Source organism: Ambystoma mexicanum, chromosome 5q (assembly GCF_040938575.1).
Source record: "Ambystoma mexicanum isolate Mex_15411 chromosome 5q, UKY_AmexF1_1, whole genome shotgun sequence".
Classification (NCBI taxonomy): Eukaryota; Metazoa; Chordata; class Amphibia; order Caudata; family Ambystomatidae; genus Ambystoma; species Ambystoma mexicanum.
The window spans coordinates 68,965,933-68,987,163 of NC_090933.1; the positions used below are offsets into that span (position 1 = coordinate 68,965,933).

Genomic DNA, 21,231 nt, shown 5'->3' on the forward strand with positions numbered 1-21,231 from the left:
GTGATTCAAAATCTCATGAATGTCATAATAATTGTATTGGCTATCATGTATGTATACAAATCGCTGTTTAATAGCGTTTAAGACTAACTTGTATTAGCCATATAACGTCTAATAATAATAAAAAGGTTGGCCAATTAAAAAAAAAGGTAGGCATTGTTTTCTTTACACACACCTTGTTAGCCTGCAGGTGATGCAAGTTGGGCTGTAAATGATCCTTTAAAAGGGTACATCTCATTGATGATCCAATGCTAACTGGTAACATTGCGTCCCAACTCTCTCAATTTAGTTAAGCCTACTACCAAGGAATCCGTTTGTTTTCTAATTGGTCTGCAAACCATGAAAAGTGACCTAATGTGATTGCATAATTCTTTACTTTGTGCAGGATAGAACAATCTTCTGTACATGTAGTCTTACTAGCCAAAACATTTATGTCAATTAGCTAAATGTTCACACCAGTGAAACAGACTGAGGTGTACCTTCACAAACTGTTCACAGGTTTCCGAAACAGCAGTCAGAGCTCGGAGTTGGCCCAGCGATGCATCTTTATATGTGATGTTTCTAGAATAGCAGCCGGCGTCTTCACACGGAGAAATACGCTCTCGTACTTCTGAATCATGGCCAATTATTGTTATACCTGCAAACAGAGAAAACACAAATGACTTAAACCACTTTTATTTCCTGAAGCAGCTGTTTCTGAAATGGAATTGTGCAAAATCTTTCCAAATGTTGCACGTGGCAAAGATCACAACAGACAAGGGCCATCATTACGACCCTGGCGTTAAGGGGTTAACGGCGCCGTAAAAGGTGCCGGCGGTTAAACCCTTAACGCCTGATTACGAGGTCCTTTTGCGGCTCCCTACCTTAACGGCTGGTCTGGACCAGTCGTTAAAGTAGGGACCCGCAAAGGGACTTTCGAGGTAATTACGGTACCGCAATTTGCGGTAGTGTAATTACCGCCTTCCCCAGTCCCATTGAGCCCTATGGGGCAAAAATGGGACTGGGGAAGGGCCAATGGTAAATGGGCAATTACGCCCCGCCAACCTTGGAATGGGGTGGTAATTCCCCATTTACCATTGGCGGAATCAGTAAGGTACCGGCGTTAACCATGGCGCTATTAGCGCCATTGGTTAACGCCGGAGTCGTAATGAGGGCCAAGGCATTTTTATCACATGTGCTCTTTGGTCAGTTCTGTGCATCAATTCTCTGCAATCAACCGCCCTTACCCCCAACCCCCCACCCAAAATTATGTGGTTTCAAAATTGTTTTTTTTACAAACATATGTCCTCACATGTTTAACTCACATCAGGTAATTAACTAATATATTGTTAAGACTGTAAACACCAACCTAAACAGTTAAACATGAAACTGAAGGGTAGTGTGTGCCCCATTATAATATGGTGTATGTGTGTTACATTAATGAATGCTTATTTCATATACAACAAAAGTGTAACAACACTTTACTAAAAAGTAACTAATTAATATGGATAGTTTACTACTGGCAATGGGGTAATTCTAGTAATAATAAGCGAGTTACACGTTTAATGAGAAAATGACAGTTAATTGTGTCTTCTGAAAATAAAGGACATCTGGAGAGTTAAAGGTTGCAGACCCCTGCTTTAGGGGATAGCAGTTTATTTACATACATATTTACCAAATTTCAAAGGGCACAACTAATTTCATGTCAGTTCTTACATTTTCAAAATTGACCATTGTTATCTTCTCATCGATACATTCAAAATTGTCAAATCCCTCTCCAAATCACCATTCACACCTTCCACACCCCCATCAACTGCAGTATGGAATTCCCACATGGACTACATCAAAATGCACAACACCAGGCAAGTCCTCCCCTCTGCTCCCCCACTCCCACCCTCTGAAAACTAAAGATTACAACAGATGGGCCACATTCCAACCCATTGACGCAGTTTAGTTTAGTTTCATTATTTATAAAGCGCACCGAGTCCTGAGGCCTCTAGGCACATATCTTGCATATACATTTGTTACAAAGTTACATAGAAAAGAAATATACATATTATACCTAGTTACATATGCGATAGTGGATGCAACAGGTTCATTGAAGTGTAGTAGAGTAGGAAGGTAGCGAGTGGACAAACATTTGCTAGGTCTCTTGCTCGAAGAGCCAAGTTTTCGCATTTTTCCTGAATGTAAGGTAGTAAGGTTCAGTTCTTAAAGTTAAAGGTAAGATATTCCACAATTGAGCTACTAGCACAGGGAAGCTGTTGCCTCCTGCCCTTTGTAATTGAACTTGGGGATTTTAAGGCAGTGTGATTGAGAAGATATGGTGGGGCAAACTGAGATGTGGCGTGAGAAATTATTAGTCGGGTATCTCGGTGCTAGGTTCGCAAGACATTTATGTCTGAGTGACAAGGTTTTGAATGCAATTCTATAATTGACGGAAAGCCAGTTCAGGTTATGTCTGGATGCGGATATGGGATCTGGGGATGTTCAGTGCTGATCTGAAAGCGTTATTTTGTATTAATTGCATCTTTTTTATGTTCCTTTGGTTGGTACCCAAGTAACGAGCGTTGCAATAGTCAGGTTTAGATAGGACTAGTGCTCTGGCTATAGAGATGCAATTTGTGGTGGTTAAGAACGGTCTGCAAGACGTGATTAATTTGCAGGTGTAGGCCGTCGAGGATGCTGTCGCATTGATTTCTCTTGTTAATGTAAGTGCGGAGTCGATGTAAATGCCTAATGTTTTCACATCCTTAGAAACCTTGATGTTACCATCAACATTGAAGGCATTGAACTGTCCGTCTAGTGAGTTTTGTTTGGGATCCTAGGAGGAATAACTCTGACTTATCATTTAGACAAAGTTCATGCCTAGCCATCCAGGCATGTATGAGGTAAATGTTGTTAATAGCTTTAGAGTCTGTTGCGTAATAGTCCCTGTAATAGGGATGAGTATTTGGGTGTCATTCGCATAATTCGTGTAGGTGACACCCAAATAGTCAAGATCATCGAACAAGGGCTTTGTGAACACGTTACATAACGTGGGAGACACGCAGAATCCTTGGGGGCCTCCATAGGTGACTGGGGATGGTTCAGCCGAAGCTAACGGTGCAAAGATCCTCATAGACCTGTTGTCTGGGAATGATTGAGTACAAGCATTGGCTTTGTCAGAAAAGTGTGCCGCTGAAGTTAGATCGTTGCATTGGACTTTGTGATTTACTAAGTCGAATTCAGCTGACAGGTCTAATAATAAAAGGAGGGCAAGTTTACCTTTGTCTTTTAGGTCTTCAATTTGTGTCTTGAGGTCAATCAAGGCCGTTTCCGTACCATGTTTGGGTCTAAAGCCCGATTACCTGAGACCGAGGAAGTTGTTAATTTCAAGATGCTCTTAAATCTGCAGATAAGCTGGTCTGTCCAAGATTTTCAGTAGAAATGGTACTGTAGTGATCGGTCTATAGTTGGTGGGGATACCCTTGTTACCCTAACTACCAAAACATAACCTGCTCACTTCCTGGATGATGCATGTCCAGGTCAAGTTGCATGCAATTGCATCACCACCCTCGCGCCCCACTGGCTCAATATCATCAACACCTGTCTCTCACATTGGTCTATCCCCTCAGCACTCAAAACTGAACAAATCGCACCCCTCCTCAAAAAACCATCTCTCGACCCCATACTCCCCCAAAGGTTCCACCCCATCCTATCCTGACATACCAAACCAGAACCATGGAACGGTTCGTCACCATTCAACTGCAAAAGTCACGGGAGGATAGCTCAGGGGCAACATGCTCGACTTGGAAGCAAGACGACACGGAGCACCACAGGTTCGATGCCAGGCTCTGCACTTAGAAACCTCTGGGTATTAAACACGTTATAAATAACAGCACATCACCACAAACAACCTACTAAATAAACCCCTTTGAATCTGGCTTTCAGTCTATACACAGCACTCAGACTGCTACACTTTACATCCTTGATGATCTGCAAAACATCACAGAAAATGGACACACAGCGGTACTCATACCCCCCAACCTTTCTGTAACCTTCGACACCATCAACCACACCATTCTACTCAACATCCTATTTCACAGGATAAAACTCTCAGACATGTCCTGAACTGGTTCACCTCGTCCTTACTGATATGACACTGTCTCCATGTCCCTTTTTGATCTGACCCCACCCAGGTCAAGTACGGGGTTCCCTCAAGGCTCTATCTGTCTCGACTCCTCTTCAACCTATATGTTGAATCCATTGGACAGGCCCTTAGCATACACAACTTAATTTTCCACTAATATGCAGATGACACAAATGTACTTCCAAATCTCATCCCCCAAACCACTCCACATCCTCAAAAGCTGTCTCCCCACAATCACCACCCAAAGTCACGCGCTGGATCAAAGAACTCACCAACGACAACCTGCATATATTCACAACTGTCAAATCTCTTGGCTTCACCATTGACGCCCCCACCTTTCCTTCACACACCATATAGCTGCTATCACCAAAACATACAATCTACAAGCACACCCCCTAGGTAAGTTCAGACACATCCTTCCTCCTGATGACTTCTGCACTGCAGTCCAAGCATTAGTTAACTCCATACTGGACAGTGGCAATACTTTTCTCACTGGACTGCCCAGCAGCACCTTTGTCCCCCTGCAAGCCATACAAAACACATCAGCCAGGCTCATCCTTCACCTACCCAAAAATTCACACATCACCCCAACTCTCGCCCAGCACCCCTGGCTCCCCAAACCCCGAAGAATTGCCTACAGAGGACTCTGCATTGTTTTCAAAGCCATCAACTACAAAACCCATCTTACCTTCATGACATACTCAGACCCATCCCATGCACAAACACCAGACAAGCAAGCTATCATCTCCTACACATTGCCCTTTGAAAACTTACATGCAGACAAAAACAAGTATCTACCCATTGGGCACCCAGGGCATAGAACACCCTCCCTCTTCATATCTGCACTTCACCCTCCATCACCACTTTCAGAAAGAGCCTAAAAACGTACCTGCTTCCCCACACATAACCCCGCTCTTCCATCGTCCCTGCTACTACTTGCCTAGCCTAATCGTGTTATCCCATCGTGAAAACATTTGGTAACTTGTAAGGTGCTCCGAGATCCTCTGGATAGGGCCAGCACTGGACAAAAAAACAATAAATAAATATATTTTCTATTTCATCATCTCATGTTAACTTTAGGCTCCTGTGCACATCTGTATTCTTTTGAAAACTAGACGCATAGCACAACATATATGTGTAATATGTGCAAACAGTAACTAGGCCAATTTTGCAGACTATGTAGTTTGGCAGTACAAACATACCTACTTTCTTTCTGGTAGGATATTTACACTGTGCAATGTATTTTTACGTCACCTATTATAGGGGTGGACTCTCTGCATCCTCATACGCGAGTAAATAGAGAAAGCTTTCTCCTGATCTGCTCAACACAGCTACTACATTTTATTAATTTACTACTATATTTTTTATATTTTACTACCCTTTCTTTAACACACTTACTTAGGTTTGCTACATTTGCTCTCACCCAATGCTACGATAGATCAATATATTGTGTCACAATATTGTTCGCTCTGCCATGCTGAGTAACCATAGGACATTAAGTGTCACCATATTAAGGGTGTCTCTGGATCATGCAGTACAGTCGGGGCATTTCCGCACCTTCGTTTAAATGAGTCATCAATACGATACATTGCCATCCATTCACAGCATACAGACGGACAGAATCCGACCCCATCCCTTCTCTACGTATATTGAATGTTTCATTGCACATTTTCGGTTTACATAACAACTCTTGATTCTGCTACATTTGGCAGCCGGGCTGGTTAGTCCCTGAACTAGCATTCCATGATCTTTTTCAGGTCAGTAATTAGCAAGCTCCAACAAATCAGCATCTATGCACCAATGCTCAGCTTAGGGACATCACAAGACCCTACACTACACTACACTACTTCTACTACAAGCTTCTGCCTCAGTGCCTGATTTCATGAAAAAAGTCCCTTTCTAATACAGACACAATACAACTGGCACTTCTAATTCTGTACTCTCTCTTAGATCTATCCATTGACTCAACAGGCATCCAAACGACAACACGCATTATCCATGCCCTCATCCCTCCATGTTTTTGTCCAAATGGTCTCTGTTCGTCTAAACCTGTACCCACCTTACCTTCTTGTTACCTTCTCCTCCACAGACTATGGTCTAGATTCTTCTCGCTGGGGCACTATATGACATGAAGCGCGATATTAAAAAAAAGCCACACGTCCAATGGGCTGTAGATAAAATCTCTGTCCACCCCAGAAGGACCCCAGAGAGGTCCATTGGTGTAGCAACTAATTACAACTCTGGCCTGGCTCTCAGGTTTACTGGCAATAACTGACCTCTACCACATTCACTTAAATACTCTACATCTAGTTTTGCTGGTACCATTAATTTAAAAACTCCTAAATAGAAAATGCAGTTGCACGTCTTACCTGCATCCATTGCTGTGTTGTGTAACAAGCAGAAATAAACAAATCTATACAACATATTTCAATACTCCAAAAGCAATGTCGAGAATTTAACTTGGGAGATACGCATACCTTTGTCGGGAACATGTCATGTATTTTACCTGTTGCCTTTTCGGACAGCATGTCGCATTTGACTGGAAAGGGATCTTCCCCATGGCGAGTTCCATCTGGGTCTATGGTATAGACCCCCGATTCCAGAACTCCTGCACTCTTGAGGGCTGCACACGATTCCAATACTAAAAACAAAGAAGTAATTTTGAGAACTGAACATATGACAATTTCACCATACAATATTGTGCACATACTTTAAAAATCGCACTTGCAGCATGCATAGTATTCACCAACAACCTACATACAGAGTTTGGCAAATCCAGCGGAGTGAGAGGCCAGTCAGCAAGATGAAAACAATTTAAGCAAGGGGTATGTAAATTGTGTAGATGAGCAGGCGGATGTCTTCTCCCCAGCTCCCGCCCCTCACCACCGTCATATTGGAACAGCAGGAGAAAAGCTCTAAATGGGACCCCATGTGTTGTCTTTATACCGCATTGAGTGTACGAGAGATGATATGCACTCAGACAACCATACCAAATGTACCCTTGCACTGAAAGAGTGGAGGGATGTCGTGCGGAAGGATATCAGCACGCTCCATTGCACATTATGGAGCAATCGGTGATATCTGATGAGGGCAGAGTGATGTCATGAAGGAAACTCTGTGAAGGATACCAGTTGACAGGCTTGACAGATGAGGAGCTGTTTAGGGATGATTACTCAGACGATGAATTCGTATTTTTCATAAGTCTCACTTATTGGATTAAAGTAGATAATCGAGCTGGTAAAAAAGAAACCTTCATTTTCCCAGGAAGATTTAGAAAAAGTGCCAAATATTTTATGGACCAAAAGTCCATCTGAGGTGGGTCTATTAAAAGGAATACTTAATGAGCCCTCCAGCCTCTTTTCCTTTGCAGATGGGGAGTAGGTTTAAGTGGATCTATGTCACCTGGCCTAAGCACCACCCACCTTCGTAGCCCTGCCTCTTCCTTCCTGTTCTTAACTCTTAGATCAAGGGCGTCTCTCGCCCGGGCGTCCGAAGCGAAGGGCAGACAAAGAAAGGGCAATTCCTGTTTGGACCTGCTCAGACCAGGAGGACCCAGGGCCTGACCCCCCTGCTCAGACAGCAGGAAAGCATGCACCAACATGTGTTTACTCCCTCTGTCCCCACGGACCATCCCCATCCCCTCTGGTTCCCCCTGTGATGTTCCCTTGTGCCCCCCACCGCTCTCACACACAGGTGTTGCCTGTTTTGCTCGATTCTTCTACCCTGCTCCCCCTCGCCCTCACCCTCCAGCCTACTTCTGCAGGAGTCTGTCCCGATACATTTTGGTTTGACCATCACCATCTTCTGGCCAATGCTGGACTTAACTTTTATGGACTACATTGTTTCATGGTGCGTCATCCTTTCTCAAATCTCATGCTGAACTTCCTTTGCATCTTGTACTCATGGTGGCCCTGATCATGCTGTTCCCATCTTCATCTTGTATCCTGGCTTGCAATATTATGTGTTACTACTGACTTCTGCAATTGTATTCGCTCTCCCCTCTTGCTTCTCCACTCTTTTTGCAGATTACTCGGTTCTCTCCTCCTTTCCCTTTCTCCCTTTTCCCATCTCCTCGCCTTACTTTCTTCTATGCACTTACTCTATCAGAATTTTCCCTCCACCTAGAATGATAGCTACCCCGTCTGTCTCCTCTCCCCTCCCCTTTATGACCCCCCCCCACCCAAGCTCTACCAGAAATGTTATCAGGCCTAGTACAGTAGTCGTGTGTCTGTTTCCATTTCCTTCCCACTCTCCCCCTGCCTTCCTCATCTATGTCTTAGCACTTGCACTATCTGAAATGTCGTCAGGCCGAGTACGATAGTCAATTTCACATCCCTACTATTCATGGCCTGTAAGAATGTCATTGTATTTTCCCTTGTTCTCTACCTTGCCTTGAAGCGCTTTGAAACACATTGTGTATAGGTGCTATATAAATGAACTATCATATCATAAAATATTATAAGGAAGAGGTCTTGTATATAGGACAGTTGATTTCTCAGGAACAGAGGAAAGGGACGCCTGAAAAAGCAGAAATGATAATGAAAACCTCAGAATCTAAAATAGTGAGGGAAATGCAAAATGTGTAGGCCTATGTAACTATTGTAGGGCCTGGGTTTTCGATTACAGTGCATATATTCAACCACTTTTAAAAGGACTCAAAGAAGCACAGCTGGCAAGGGTAAAATAACATGGACAGGTGAGGTGACCGAAGGATTTGAAGAATTAAAAAAAGCAATCAGTACAGCCCGTATTAGGAATTTCAGATTACCATGAAGAATTGTACCTATTTTCTCATTCAAATTAAAAAGTTATGACAGCAGTCCTCACACAAAAAAAGGACATGGACATAAATGATTGGCTTTCTATAGTCTGATTTTAGATCCAGTTATGAAAAGACCTTACCCTTGTGAGAAATCTTTAGCTGCTGCTGCATTTGTGATTGAAAAAGTTTCAAGTATAACAATGGGGTGTTCAGTAACACTGTTTGTGGAGCATGCATTATTTGAAACCCAAAAGTACACTAACCACACAAAGAGCATAAGGATACAAGGTAATCATCTTGAACCCTGCAATTAAAATTGTTAAATGCAAGACAGTAAACCCAGCAACGTTCATAGCAGAACCAATAGGGGAGGGTGATTATGTACAGGACTGCACAACGTATACCGAATACTATAATATTCCCCAGGCTAGCTAGAGAAAATATTCTTAGGAGGGGGCGGGAGGGAGTTGTTTTTATTGATGGTTCTTCAAAAATTGTCCAAACGACAAGCGAAAGGCATACTGGATCAGCGGTGGTGAATTTGAGGTAGCGACGAGCGTGAGATTGCCTTCGCATTACTCGGCACAGGCTGCAGAATTAGTAGCACTTATCACTGCGCCTCACAGATTTGAAGATGAGGAAGTGACAGCAGTGCTCCAGACAGGATTTTGGAATGAGTATTTTACTACCCAATTTTTAGAATGAGAGAGTCAATCCAATTTCAAGCAAGTAAAAATGATTTTCCTCCTTCGCAAGAGAGTACAAAGTGCAACAACTAACCAATCTGTGCGTAAAATTAAAACTTTGTTAGAAAACATAAGTGACAAAACAGCTGTATTTCAAAGGGATTCTAAATAAAGTATTGCACCTGTGGAAACATTTTCCCTACACAAGAACCTTGTAGATGCATTCTACTGCGCTTTATCTTCATGATACTTGGGCACACACTCTGTTAAGAGTTACTACAGATGGCAGCTAGTTACGTCAGGTCACTCACTCTACCAGCATCACTTTGTCTGCCTCTCGGGCCTACAGTTGCTGCCAGGCACTACCTGCTTGACAGCCTCTTCATGTTTTTGCTCCATCTCTTCTTCCTTTTGCTACTTTGTTTCCCCCGTCTCTCACTTTCTGACACTCTGCCTCTCACCCTTAAGTGTTGTGATGACACATTTTGCGGTCTGTTTCTCTGTCACTCTGCCTCTTGCATCTCTAAATTCTATTGTTGCCTTTGCCCTCCTATATCTTGCTGCATCGGATGATAGAACTCCTCTTCCTCGCTCAGGTCATTACTATGGCTATATCCATTTTTTTCATTTTCTCAGTTGTGGTTGCTACACCTTTTGATAATCTTTCCTGCACTGTCTCGTTATTGGCCTGCCCTTCTCTAGTCTTGCTTTCTATTTCCATCTCTCCCCACCTGCTGTTGATTTGTTGTATTTTACTGTCTCCAAATGGCTTCTATCCCTCACTCCTATTGTGTGTTTGTCCTATTATTAACTCTGTTTCCCTTCTCACTTTCTTTGTTGCCCTTTGATGTAGCTCATTGCTCTCTCTTCCTGTTGCTCGAATTCCTGTTTTGGATTGTCTAGTATGTTCTCTGTCCCTTCGCCCCCTCGCTCCCCCCACCACACCTTTGTTCTTCTGTATTGCTTAGGTTCAGAGTTGCTCTTCCGCTCGTGTTTTTCTGTTGGTCTTTAAACATAGCACCAATAAATATTCAAAAAGCTGAAAAATGTTTCTATTTAAAAATCTAGTGCAGCTTTACCATTGGGCACTCCTTTTTTAGATGTGCACAACCCTTCTTTTGGCAAATAGGCTGGGAATTATAGAGTTAGAGGTTTGTCTGACCAGATGCAGCACTTGCTTGAATGCATATGCTTTACCAACACTGTATGCCATTACAAGCACAAGAGTCCATATTAGATGTGTTTTCTGAGCCATTACAAGTATAGCAGCCCTGAAGAGTTGTGAGTTATGAGCCATTACAAGTAGAGCATCCCGGATGAAATGTGTGTGTTCTGAATCACGGAACATTTAGTAGTCCTTTTGATATGTCGAAAGTTAAGTCAACTGTGTTACAATTGAATCTTACCTGCATCTTAAATGCATATCTCTGATGCAGACTCGTTAACGCACCTATTAACAAGATTTGAACTGACAAGTTACACAATAATCTCTGCAGCAGGGTTATTGACCCACTGAGCTGCCTTTCCCAACAGGCTGTTACAATATGATATATGGCATTTGTAACGTGCCCACAAGTGTTTCAAGGCACGATGAGGCAAGGAAGGGGGAAAAGAGGGAGGACAGAGAACGATTTTACTAGGCCAAGCGACATTGAGATTGCGCAAGTGCAGGGGAGGTGGGAGGGGAAAGTGCCAGGGGAAAGGGGAGGGGGTAGTGCTGTACATGGGATCAAACCAAAAACAAGAAGTGCGGCCAGTAGGTGGCAGGTGCAAGGGTAAGTGCAGACAGCAGGTGTCCAAAAGTGCAGGTAGGGGACTGTAGGGTTGCTGGGAGGCAGTGCGGGTGTGCAAATGGGCGGGCAGTGACCTGGGCCCGAAATCAGAGGGTCGCCAGGTGACCAGTGCAGTATCAGACAGGAAATCAGCAGGGCAGAGGAAGAGAGAAGGCAGCAAAGAGGAAGGTCTTGAGGTGCTTCCGGAACCAGAGATGGTTCTCCTCAAGTTTCAGAGAGGCAAGGAGGCTAGTCCAGAAGGAGGCCCCAGTCGAAGAAAGATCTACCACCAGTTACTTGGAGAAGCGACTGACCCTGAGGGAGTTGGAAGTGTAGAAGCGAAGAGGTCAAGTAGGAAGGTATTTACAAAGAGATGGAGGTGTTGAGGACCCAGGCTCCAGAAGGCCTTGTGGATAATGGAGAGGGTCTTGAACCTAATCCTTACAGGCACTGGGAGCCAATGCAGAGATTTCAGTGCTGAAGAGATACGATCCCTGGGCTTGTAGCCAAGGACAAGTCTTGCAGTTCTGTTCTGGATGAGTTGCAGAGGGCAGAGAGTAGAAGCAGGCATATTTAGAAAGGGGCTGCTGCAGTAGTCCAGCCTAGAGAGAAGCAGAACTCTAGAGACAGTGAGCTTCGAAAGGAAGAATACCTCTGAGAAGGTGCAGTTGGTAGACAACCAACAGATTCAGTGTGAAGATTAAGTTGGGAGATGGACAGCTTTTCCAGGAGTTTGCCCAAGAAAGGAGTGATGGAGATCGGGCGATAGTTAGCCGGGCAGGAGTGGGCGGCTGAGGTTTTTTTTGGGAAGAGAGTGCACAAAAGAATGCTTCGGAGGAGGGGGGGGCTCCAGTGGCAAAGGAGTGGTTGCAGAAGTCAGCCAGGGCAGGAGCGAGGGTGTCAATGTGGTCCTTGATTGTTTTGGAAGAACAGGGAAGAACCTGTTTTGACGAGACTTGTCAGGGGAGAACAGAGGAAAGGAAGAAAAAGAGGGAGGAGAGGTGGCCACAGGGGGGCTGGAGGTAGAGGAGAGATTAGATAGAAGAGGAGGAGAGGACGAGAGGGTGGACAGGATGTCCTGGGTTTTAGAGATGAAATGAGAAATCAAGGCTGTGCACAGGGCCTGGGAGGGGACAGGAGAGGTAGAGAGTGCCACAGGATTGACCAGCCCCTTGCAGATTTTAAAGACTTTGGCCGAGTTGTTAGATGTCGCCGAGACACAAGCTTGGATGTGGGCTCTGTTCGTAGTACGCACAGAGAGCCGGTATTGCCTTTGGAGCAGATGGCAGGCCAGTTTGTCAGAGGATGCACAAGAAGCTAGCCGTTTCCTCCCAGCCACCCTGCACTTGCGTTTAAGGGTGACGAGGGCAGAGTCATACCAGGAGTTGCACTTGGCTTTGGGCTTCAAGCAGATCCTCATGACAGGGGCAAGAACATCAAGAGCATCAGAGATAGATGAGAGAGTGGAGCATGGAAAGGGCTGTGTCAGGATCTGAGTCAGCCAGAGGAGGAGGAGGGGGGAGAGAAAGTGGCGGCGAAAGCCTCAACTGATACAGGCTTCATGGGTTGGATGACCGATAAGGTAGGTGGCAGTGCTGGAGTTAGCATTGCCTGACGGGTAGAGAGGGAGAGAAGGGAGGAAATGAGAAAGTGATCACTCCAGGAGAGAGGAGTGGTGAGGGGGATAGAGAGGGGAGGTCTGAGGAGACCAGAACATCCAGTGTGTGCCCTGCAAAGTCAGTTGGGCCAGAGGGGAGAATAGAAAGATAAGAGTCGCAGAAGTCGTGAAAGAGTCCAGAGAAGGGACAAGAAGCATCCAGGTGAGTGTTAAAGTCTCCAAGAAGGAGGAGTTGAGTAGTCGAGGCCAGGAGGGAGGAGGAGAGGTCCGCCCACTCAGAGAAGAAGGAGGTGATCTGACCAGGTGGCTGATAGATAGTAGCCACAGTAAGAGAGTGGCCAGGAGATAGAGACTGCAGACGAGGCAATCGAAAGAGGAGTAGGCCTGCATAAATGACTGAGGCAGGAATCCACTCCAGGAAGATCAAGGCTGCACCCCCACCGGTACGGTTGGATTTGGGCGCATAGAGGATCTTGTAGCCACCAGGAAGAAGAGTGTCAAAGCTTGTGACAGAGCTGGCCGTGAACCATGTCTTGGTGAGACCGTGGACATCGAGATCAAGTTCTTCCAGGCGGCAGCAGAAGTTAGAGGAGTGTTTGACAGCTGACCGAGAGTTGAGAGTGGCAATATGGAGATGATTGCCAACCTTGAACGACTTCTGGGGAGGGGTACAAATCAGAGGTACGCCCTGCGGAGGTGAAGGAGCTTGGGGGGGGCACAAAAAAGAGGAAGGAGAGGGCAAGGTAGCCAAGGAGGAGGCAGAGGGGAGGGGGGCAAGGAAGCCGAAGAAGTGAGAGACGGGACAACAGGAGAAGAAAGAAAATTGATGAGGCGTGGGAAGCGTCTATCAGAGAGGAGAAGGTTGGCCTGAGGGCCTTGGACCAAGACGGTGCCATTCAGGTAAACATTAATGATGACCTTCGAGGAGTGGAAGGAGGCCAGAAGGGCCTCCCACCGGTTGTCACCATTAATGGGAGAAGAAGAGAAAGGAGAGAGCACAGAGACCATATGAAGAGTCCATAGGGCTGGCGAGGGAACGACTAAGAGGATGCCGGCGAGGGTCTGTCTGGAGGAAGCACTGGTAGAGGTGTCAGCGATAGTGAGGCCTGGGTTGGAGACCAGGATATCCTTTTTGAACTTCTTCCTACCAGACTTGGTGAGGAGAGCAGGATAGTCAATGGAGAAGCAGTTTAAAAAGATAAGAGAAACAGAGCACCATAGAGTAGGTGGGGGAGTGGAGAGAGGAAGAGGGGTGGAGGGGAAAAGTGTGGGGGAGACACTAGGGGAGGACACACGGAGGGGTGCAAGCAGACGAGACAGAAAGGGACAGGACAATAGTGGGCGATTAGTAGACAAGAGCTCAGATGGAAGAGCATGCAGAAAACAAGGCAGTCCTGTAAGCAAATCAGGTTACCAGGGTATCAGGAACAGAGCAGTCATTAAAAAGAGAACCTAGAGGAGGTTGGAGCACAGCAGAACACCGAACAATATACAAAAGTACAAAGCAGTCCACAAATATAAACCTAGAAGATGGAAGAATGCAGCAGAAAACAGCAATGTAATGCAAGACAGGGCAGTCAATGAGGATGAGCAAAGGGCGCGTGTGGATGCAGGAGGCTGGAGAAGAAAGGGGAGGCGCGAGGTAAACGTGATAGGGAGTTGCGAGGGACCACACGGTCAGGGAGGCGCAATGTGACGAACCAAGGATGGAAAGTGCGAGGAACGCGCAGTAAGGAGTTGCGAAGAACACACAGTCAGGGAGTTGCGAGGGACCACGCAGTCATGGAGGCTCCATTGTGAGCGAACCAGGGTGGAAGTGCGAGGAAACATGCGATCAGGGATTGCAAGGGACCATGTAGGTCAGGTGGCGCAGGAGGCAGGGAGGGAGATTGAAAGGGACCATGCAAGTCAGGCGACACGCAGCACGCGCAGTGGCAATGCAATGGAAGATTGCGAGGGGCCACACAGGTAAGGGAGGCGAAGCACGAGCGATGCCATGATGGAGGTGACGAGGACACGTCCGTGGCAAGCAGGGATATAGGGGCACGTATGGGTAAGTGATCAAGGAAAGCGAGGGGCAAGGCAGGAAAGGGCAAAGCCTCTGGTCCTTGGCCGAGGGGGCTGCCACGGCAGAGGGTGACTTGGTTTGCCGATTTAAAGGGCCTGCCAACCAATGCCAGCGCGGTGGGATGGAAGGAGGGGGGAGCAGGCGCACACACGCTGCGGCGCGAGACTAAAACTTTTACAAATGCACAACATGCTGTGCCAAAGAGCATCTGTCCTCACCCCAGCACCAGAGAAGTTGGGGTTGCCGGATGGTAGAGATGGCCTGTGGGGACAGAGGGAGTAAACACATATTGGTGCATGCTTACCTGCTGTCTACGCAGGGGTTCGGGTCCTGGGTCCTCCTGGTCCGAACAGGCCGAAACAGGAATTGCCCTTTTCTTCGTCTGCCCTTGGAATTGCCCTTTTCTTCATCTGCCCTTGGAATTGATCTTTTCTTTGTCTGCCCTTGGAATTGCCTTTTTCTTCGCCTGCCCTTGGAATTGCCCTTTTCTTCGTCTGTCCTTTGCTTCGGACGCCCAGGCGAGAGACGCCCTTGATCTAAGAGTTAATAGCAGAAAGGAAGAGGCAGGGCTAAGAAGGTGGGTGGTGCTTCGGCCAGGTGACCTAGATCCACTTGCACCTGCTCTCCATCTGCCCCATCTGTTGACACTGAAAGGTACATGGGGTTACAGCACTGGCAGTTCCATGCAAGGCTTGCCTGACATAAATGGCTTTTCAAAAGCTCTAAGCGTGTTTGGACTATCGTACATCAGTCAGGAGATTCATGATGAGACTTTGAAATGTGCTAGTGTTTTGGCAGTGGGACTCAGTAATCGGACATGGTAGAAAAAGAATTTTTGAAAAGCGCAAGACAGAGTAGAAGGGATTAAGTATATGACAGCAATGCCATTGTCTCACACCGTCAGAGGTTGGTTGGAAGAGCTCAGACACTGTTCTTGCTCTGTAATTTAGCTTGTTGCAGAAAATGCCAACACATGTTAGTGCTTTCTAACAGCAGCTCTGTTTGGAAATTCAGGTACTGTCCCAAAACATAGCAGTCCTGCTAAGACATGTGGGCATGATGCAATCAACCCTGCTGTGAACTTTTGTCATTGTGCGATAACATGCGTACGGACTATAGCAGCTCTGTTGATAAATTAGGCTACTTTGACTGAATATATAGCAGTCCTGTTGAGAGGTGCAGGTACAATCTGTGCCACTGAAAATATATACAGCACTGCTTCTGCCTGTATCCATTATACCTGCTTGCAGTGGGTGGTCAGAAAGGGAGTTAACTTCAGACCACATGCCTAGCTATGCAATTGGTGTGCTTCTGTGATGAAAAGAAAACAAAGTATGAAATGCCCATGCTGCTACAACTCTGCTGCCTCTATTAAAGCCAACTAAGCAGAAATGCAGCCGTTGTCTTCATTTTACACAATACTACCTGTATCCTAAAGCAAAGTGAAAAGCATGCTCATGATTCAAGATGCTTTAATAACACTGTAACCTACAAAATGCCGGCAGTTGAACAAAGTGAACAAAACACAAATTCCCTTTCACATTACTCAGAAAGTATTATCTTGATAGAATCATTAACAGAGGAGAGTGTTAACAAAATTAAACAGACCAGGACTCCTCCCAGTTGATTCTTTCAAGAAACTGTGTCAATTACTAAAGTAAAGAGTGGATTTGCAAGCTGCTGCTAGCCAGGCAGTCACCAGTGAGCTCCATGATGTATGGAGGTGCTACCATAAATAGCCTGTATAAGTGGTACGCAATTAAGAATTAAAAAGGGCTGTATTGACAAGATTTCTGTCATGCTAGAAAAGGAGGGGCTTCTTCCGCGCAGACGGCACTCCAGTGCAACATACGGCCCTATTGGATAAGCTTATTGAAGCATCAAGTCTCCCATTGACTCAAGCAGTCATAAAATGCACAGAGCATTCAAAGAGGACAAATGTAATCTCCTACGGAAGCGTGTTAAACAGATGGCAGGACAATGCATGTTGGTAAAGGAGGGCTTTAACACGCTGTCTATTCTCCGGGTAATTGAGATACAAGGTCAAGCTCCACAAGAAGAGCAAGATTTATGGAGATAATGGGGGTGTTCTTTATCCCCCACTGAGTCAATTTGGAGGCAAGATAGCAATGGAAGCCAATTATGCCTCTACCATTATTAAGGGGAGCGCTGGAGCAGCTCCACTACCCCGTGCATATGATTCGAGAGAATCTTGCTGCTGCAATTGCAGAAGATTGCTTTTCACCAAATTTGTTAGAGCATGTGGCAAAGTTTATTGTAAATTGCTTCATGTAGCAGAAATGTACTGCAGTGCACACTTTGCGAACAGTGAGCAGAGCCATTCCTAGACCCAGTGGCCCATTTCAGCACCTACATATAGATTATGTGCGTCATACCTCGCCCGTTCTAGAAGCTTTGGCATCTATGGAAGCGCAGCCATTGAACAGCACACCACGCTGTACCCCAACGTGCAAGAGTGCTCTAGTTGGTTTTTCTCCACAGCGTCCCCACTACGCTTATCAACAGAGACATCGGAAGCCGCTTTGCGTTGCAATCCTCCAGTTTTCTCCTGTGGGTAAGACACTAGTGTTGCTTGGCTTTCCTTTGCCTTGTAACTTGCTACCTTATGTCAGTTGTTCCCCCTTTGGCTTCCTGCTGCTCCTGTATCCCTCGCTTGACACTCTCCGACTCTGCTAACCCCTTTCCTGTTGCTTTTTGCCTTCCTGCAACTAACCATCCAGTGAATTCCATCGATCTAGGATATCATCCGGAACGCTATACGACATCATGGGGTTTTTGCAGCCTTTGACTTTTCCCCTTATCGGCGGTTGCCAGGAAGTGGCTCTCTTGCCTTGACAGTTCTTGGGTTGTCGGGCATAGTGGCTTTCTCTTGCAACCAACCATTCCTCTATGAAGGACGCTGGTCATCGAGGAAGAAGTCCACCTCCAAACTAAGGGAAGAAGGATCATCAGACTCTGCATCAGAATCTTCAAGTGAGGCAGACAAGCCAGTTTGTGAGAATGTGGATATGCTGCAAACGTGCAATGGCTTCAGATCTATGCTAGTCGTGGTATAGCCTTTTTCTAGGTGGATCGAGGCAGGTCCATGCACATACCCTGATGCCACATGTGCCGCAAAGTTCCTTGTGCGTGATGGGTTCCCAAGATGCAGTGTGTGCAAGGTTTTGCATTCTGACAATGGACCGCATTTTGTAAATTAATTGTTTGAACAAATAGTTCTTTTATTAGGCATTAAGCAAAGGTTATTCTCCGCTTATCACCCAGGGGTGAATGGCGTCAGAGATTAAATGGATTGCTAAAAGAGAGGATTGCAAAAATCAAGATTACTTTAAAGAAGGGATGGCTACATTGCCTACCCTTTGCCCTATATGCCTTGAGAAATCAGCCTGGCTCAGATCCCCATCTAACTCCTCATTAGTTGGTGACTGGACGCCTCACGAGAACCCCCTTGCTCTTCCAACTAAGAAAAAACTGATGCCCATAGTGTAGCAACAGCACTACGTGACAAGATGTATTATTACCTTACAACTGCAAGTCTTTCTTTCATATCTCAACTGGTCAAGAACCGGAGGGAGGGATCCAAGAGAAACGACAAAGACAGCCAACCCATTGATTCAGATGATTTACTAGAGCCACCCAGTCTATATCCGGGGGACCAGGTGCTGGTACAGAGTTTGTATGCACTTTGAGAATGCCCCGCTTTGAAGGACCCTATGGGATGGAATAAGTTAGGTTAGCCCCAAAGCTGCAAAATTAAAAAGGAAGAAGAGCCTGGCTGTACTTGCACGATATCAAACCATTTAAAGAAGAAACGGAGACCCCTCCTGCAGCTACCGATGGTGAAGCAAGAGAAGAAGTTCCACGCATGCAGACTCAATCTATTTTAATGCTCACCTGGTATCCACGTGGACGCCACTCAGCCTGTCTGGACCTCCTACGACCTCGAACCCTTCCCTGGAATCTGTTTGATTGGAGACTGGGCCTGAAACACAGGATTGCCAGTGTTTAACTCTATTGTCTCTGCTTGCTTGACCCCCTCTTCCCTTGGGGCCCAAACCTTCCCCTTTGTCCACTCCTCACCTTGCTTTCTTTTGTGGTGCGCTCTCCGTCCTGCCCTTCGGTGTAGGGGTGCTTCGACTGATGAGGGCTCTATGCTGCTTAGTTGCTTCACTGGCGCAGGCCCAACGGACTGGGCTTGCTGTAACTTCATCCCGATCGGTAGGTTGAACGATTCTATGAACTGTCCTTTTGATTCTTGTCTCTTCTGTAACGTGTCTCTCCTCCCTTAGGTTTTGGAGGGGGTCAGAGATGGCGTTGTGCTGCTGAGGGGAGCCGAGCACTATGGTGAGTGAGAGCGCGATGCTGCCCGCTCTTCCTTGTATTGACCAATGTTTGTCTCTGTGTCACTTTCATGTGCTGCAATACCCCAGCGTGGCTACCGGCTGAGAGGGTAAGGTGCGATGAGTAAGCGCGATGTGCGGCGCCTCCTTGTGCTTTCCGTGCTAACTTGGAATGTCTTTTCCCCTTGCAGGTCGATGAGATGCTCCGGAGCGGAAGGTACCCCAGGCGGCTTGAGTTCAGGTAAGCGTTTGACTCTTCTTACAGTTTTTCGAGTAAGCTAAGATATGAAGAATGCTTACTAATGTCTTTTCTTTCGTTCATTTATCCTCCCTTAGGATGCGGCGTGCCGAGATGGAGATGACACCGCCGTAGCTGCCCACAGGACCGGAGGAGCGATGGATGGAAGCTGACTGCTCCCCAAGGTAAGTATAATATTAATGCTGTGCTGTGCTTGTTCTTGCAGATGCGCGGGATGCAGAGAAAAGGTGAAGGCCTTCAGGAGACCGACCAGAGCACAGTGAGTGTCAAGCTGCAGGTGCAGAGAAATGCAAAGCGTGTTTCTCGGGCCAGGCGTGGTTTAAATAGCTTCCAGGTATCCCAGGTATCCCTGGGATGAACCACACCCAAAAGGCTAGACCACATACTCAGTTCAAGGAACTGGGCTATGTGGGGGCATCCATCTTGCCCACAATACATTACAAGTTCAATGCCAAGTGATTCTTTAGAGCTATATGTGAGCCTGGCGCCACAGGCGCCAGGTCTGACTCCAAGTGGGTCTCTGGTAGGATGGAGAGGCCTTTAAGGGCCATTTAGGGGATTGTGGCCTGGCTCCAGCCTGATGAATCATGACATCTATGTCCAAGGGCAAAGATAAGGAAAATGAGGAGCACTGAAACACTTTAAACTGAGGACCAACATCTTTAAAATCGGATTAGTAATAAATAGACTTGCAGTGATCCTGAAACTTGTTTAGATGGATAAAGAGACCATGCTTTGAAGTACCAAAGCCAGAAGAAAAGAAGCACACTTCATCGTTTAGTTTACCGATTACAATAACATTACACACATTCTTGTATGCTGTTTTACCCACATATTACAGTCTTATCCAGCTCTAATAAGACAAGTGCACATAGTAACATTTTTCAGGAATCCTAAGAACAATCACAATATTTTCAGAATAATTATAGCAATTACCTTGCAGTTTTTGATATAAAGAATAACAGTTACATATTAAATTGAAGGCAAAAAGATGAGTTTTCATGGAATAATAATTATATAATTCTGCATTATGGTTTGTGTTTTCTTCATTATTATGGCATTTAGATACATTGTAAAGAACAACACAGAGATGGTGGGTGACAATGAAACATTTATTATCGTCCCCAATAAAAGCACAAACAGCATTTTTTATAATATTCCTAGATACCTTTTTCGATTTAAAAGGAATGTAGAGAAAGATCATGTAGATATAAATACATATCTTGATCATTCGTCTCATTTAAAAAATAACTTATGGTATTATCACATGAAGGAGGCAGGAGAGAGAACGTCAGATGAAAGCCACTACATCTGTTCCCCAACACTGTATGACATGAATGTGACAAGGACATTCATTACAAAAGAAATGCTTGCACAAGATGCAAAATCTCTCAGTCATCTAGCAGCGTGTACCACCAGAGGGCAATTCGAAGGAAAATAGGCAACTCTACAATGGCCATCAAGAGGGATATTTCCATACGAGGATACTTATGTGAAAACAAGGAGGATGGAAAGTGGAATGGGGTGGACGAGCAATAAACGTATGTATCCATCCCAGATTGGAGAACAAATAAAGGTTGTTGAGATGAGGAGGATG

At 45.7% G+C, this 21,231-nt stretch overlaps 1 protein-coding gene across 2 annotated transcripts in view; it reads right to left on the reverse strand.

Moving 5' to 3' along the window:
• The window catches only part of LOC138497215 (uncharacterized), a 1,137,079-nt gene that overhangs the window by 509,610 nt on the left and 606,238 nt on the right, over positions 1-21,231 (reverse strand). For both annotated transcript variants that reach the window (XM_069620541.1, XM_069620540.1), the window contains exons 7-8: positions 6,615-6,749; positions 477-634 (exon numbers count right to left, since the gene is read on the reverse strand). In XM_069620541.1, coding sequence (XP_069476642.1) covers positions 477-634; positions 6,615-6,749 — 293 coding nt within the window. The remainder of the gene's footprint in view (positions 1-476; positions 635-6,614; positions 6,750-21,231) is intronic.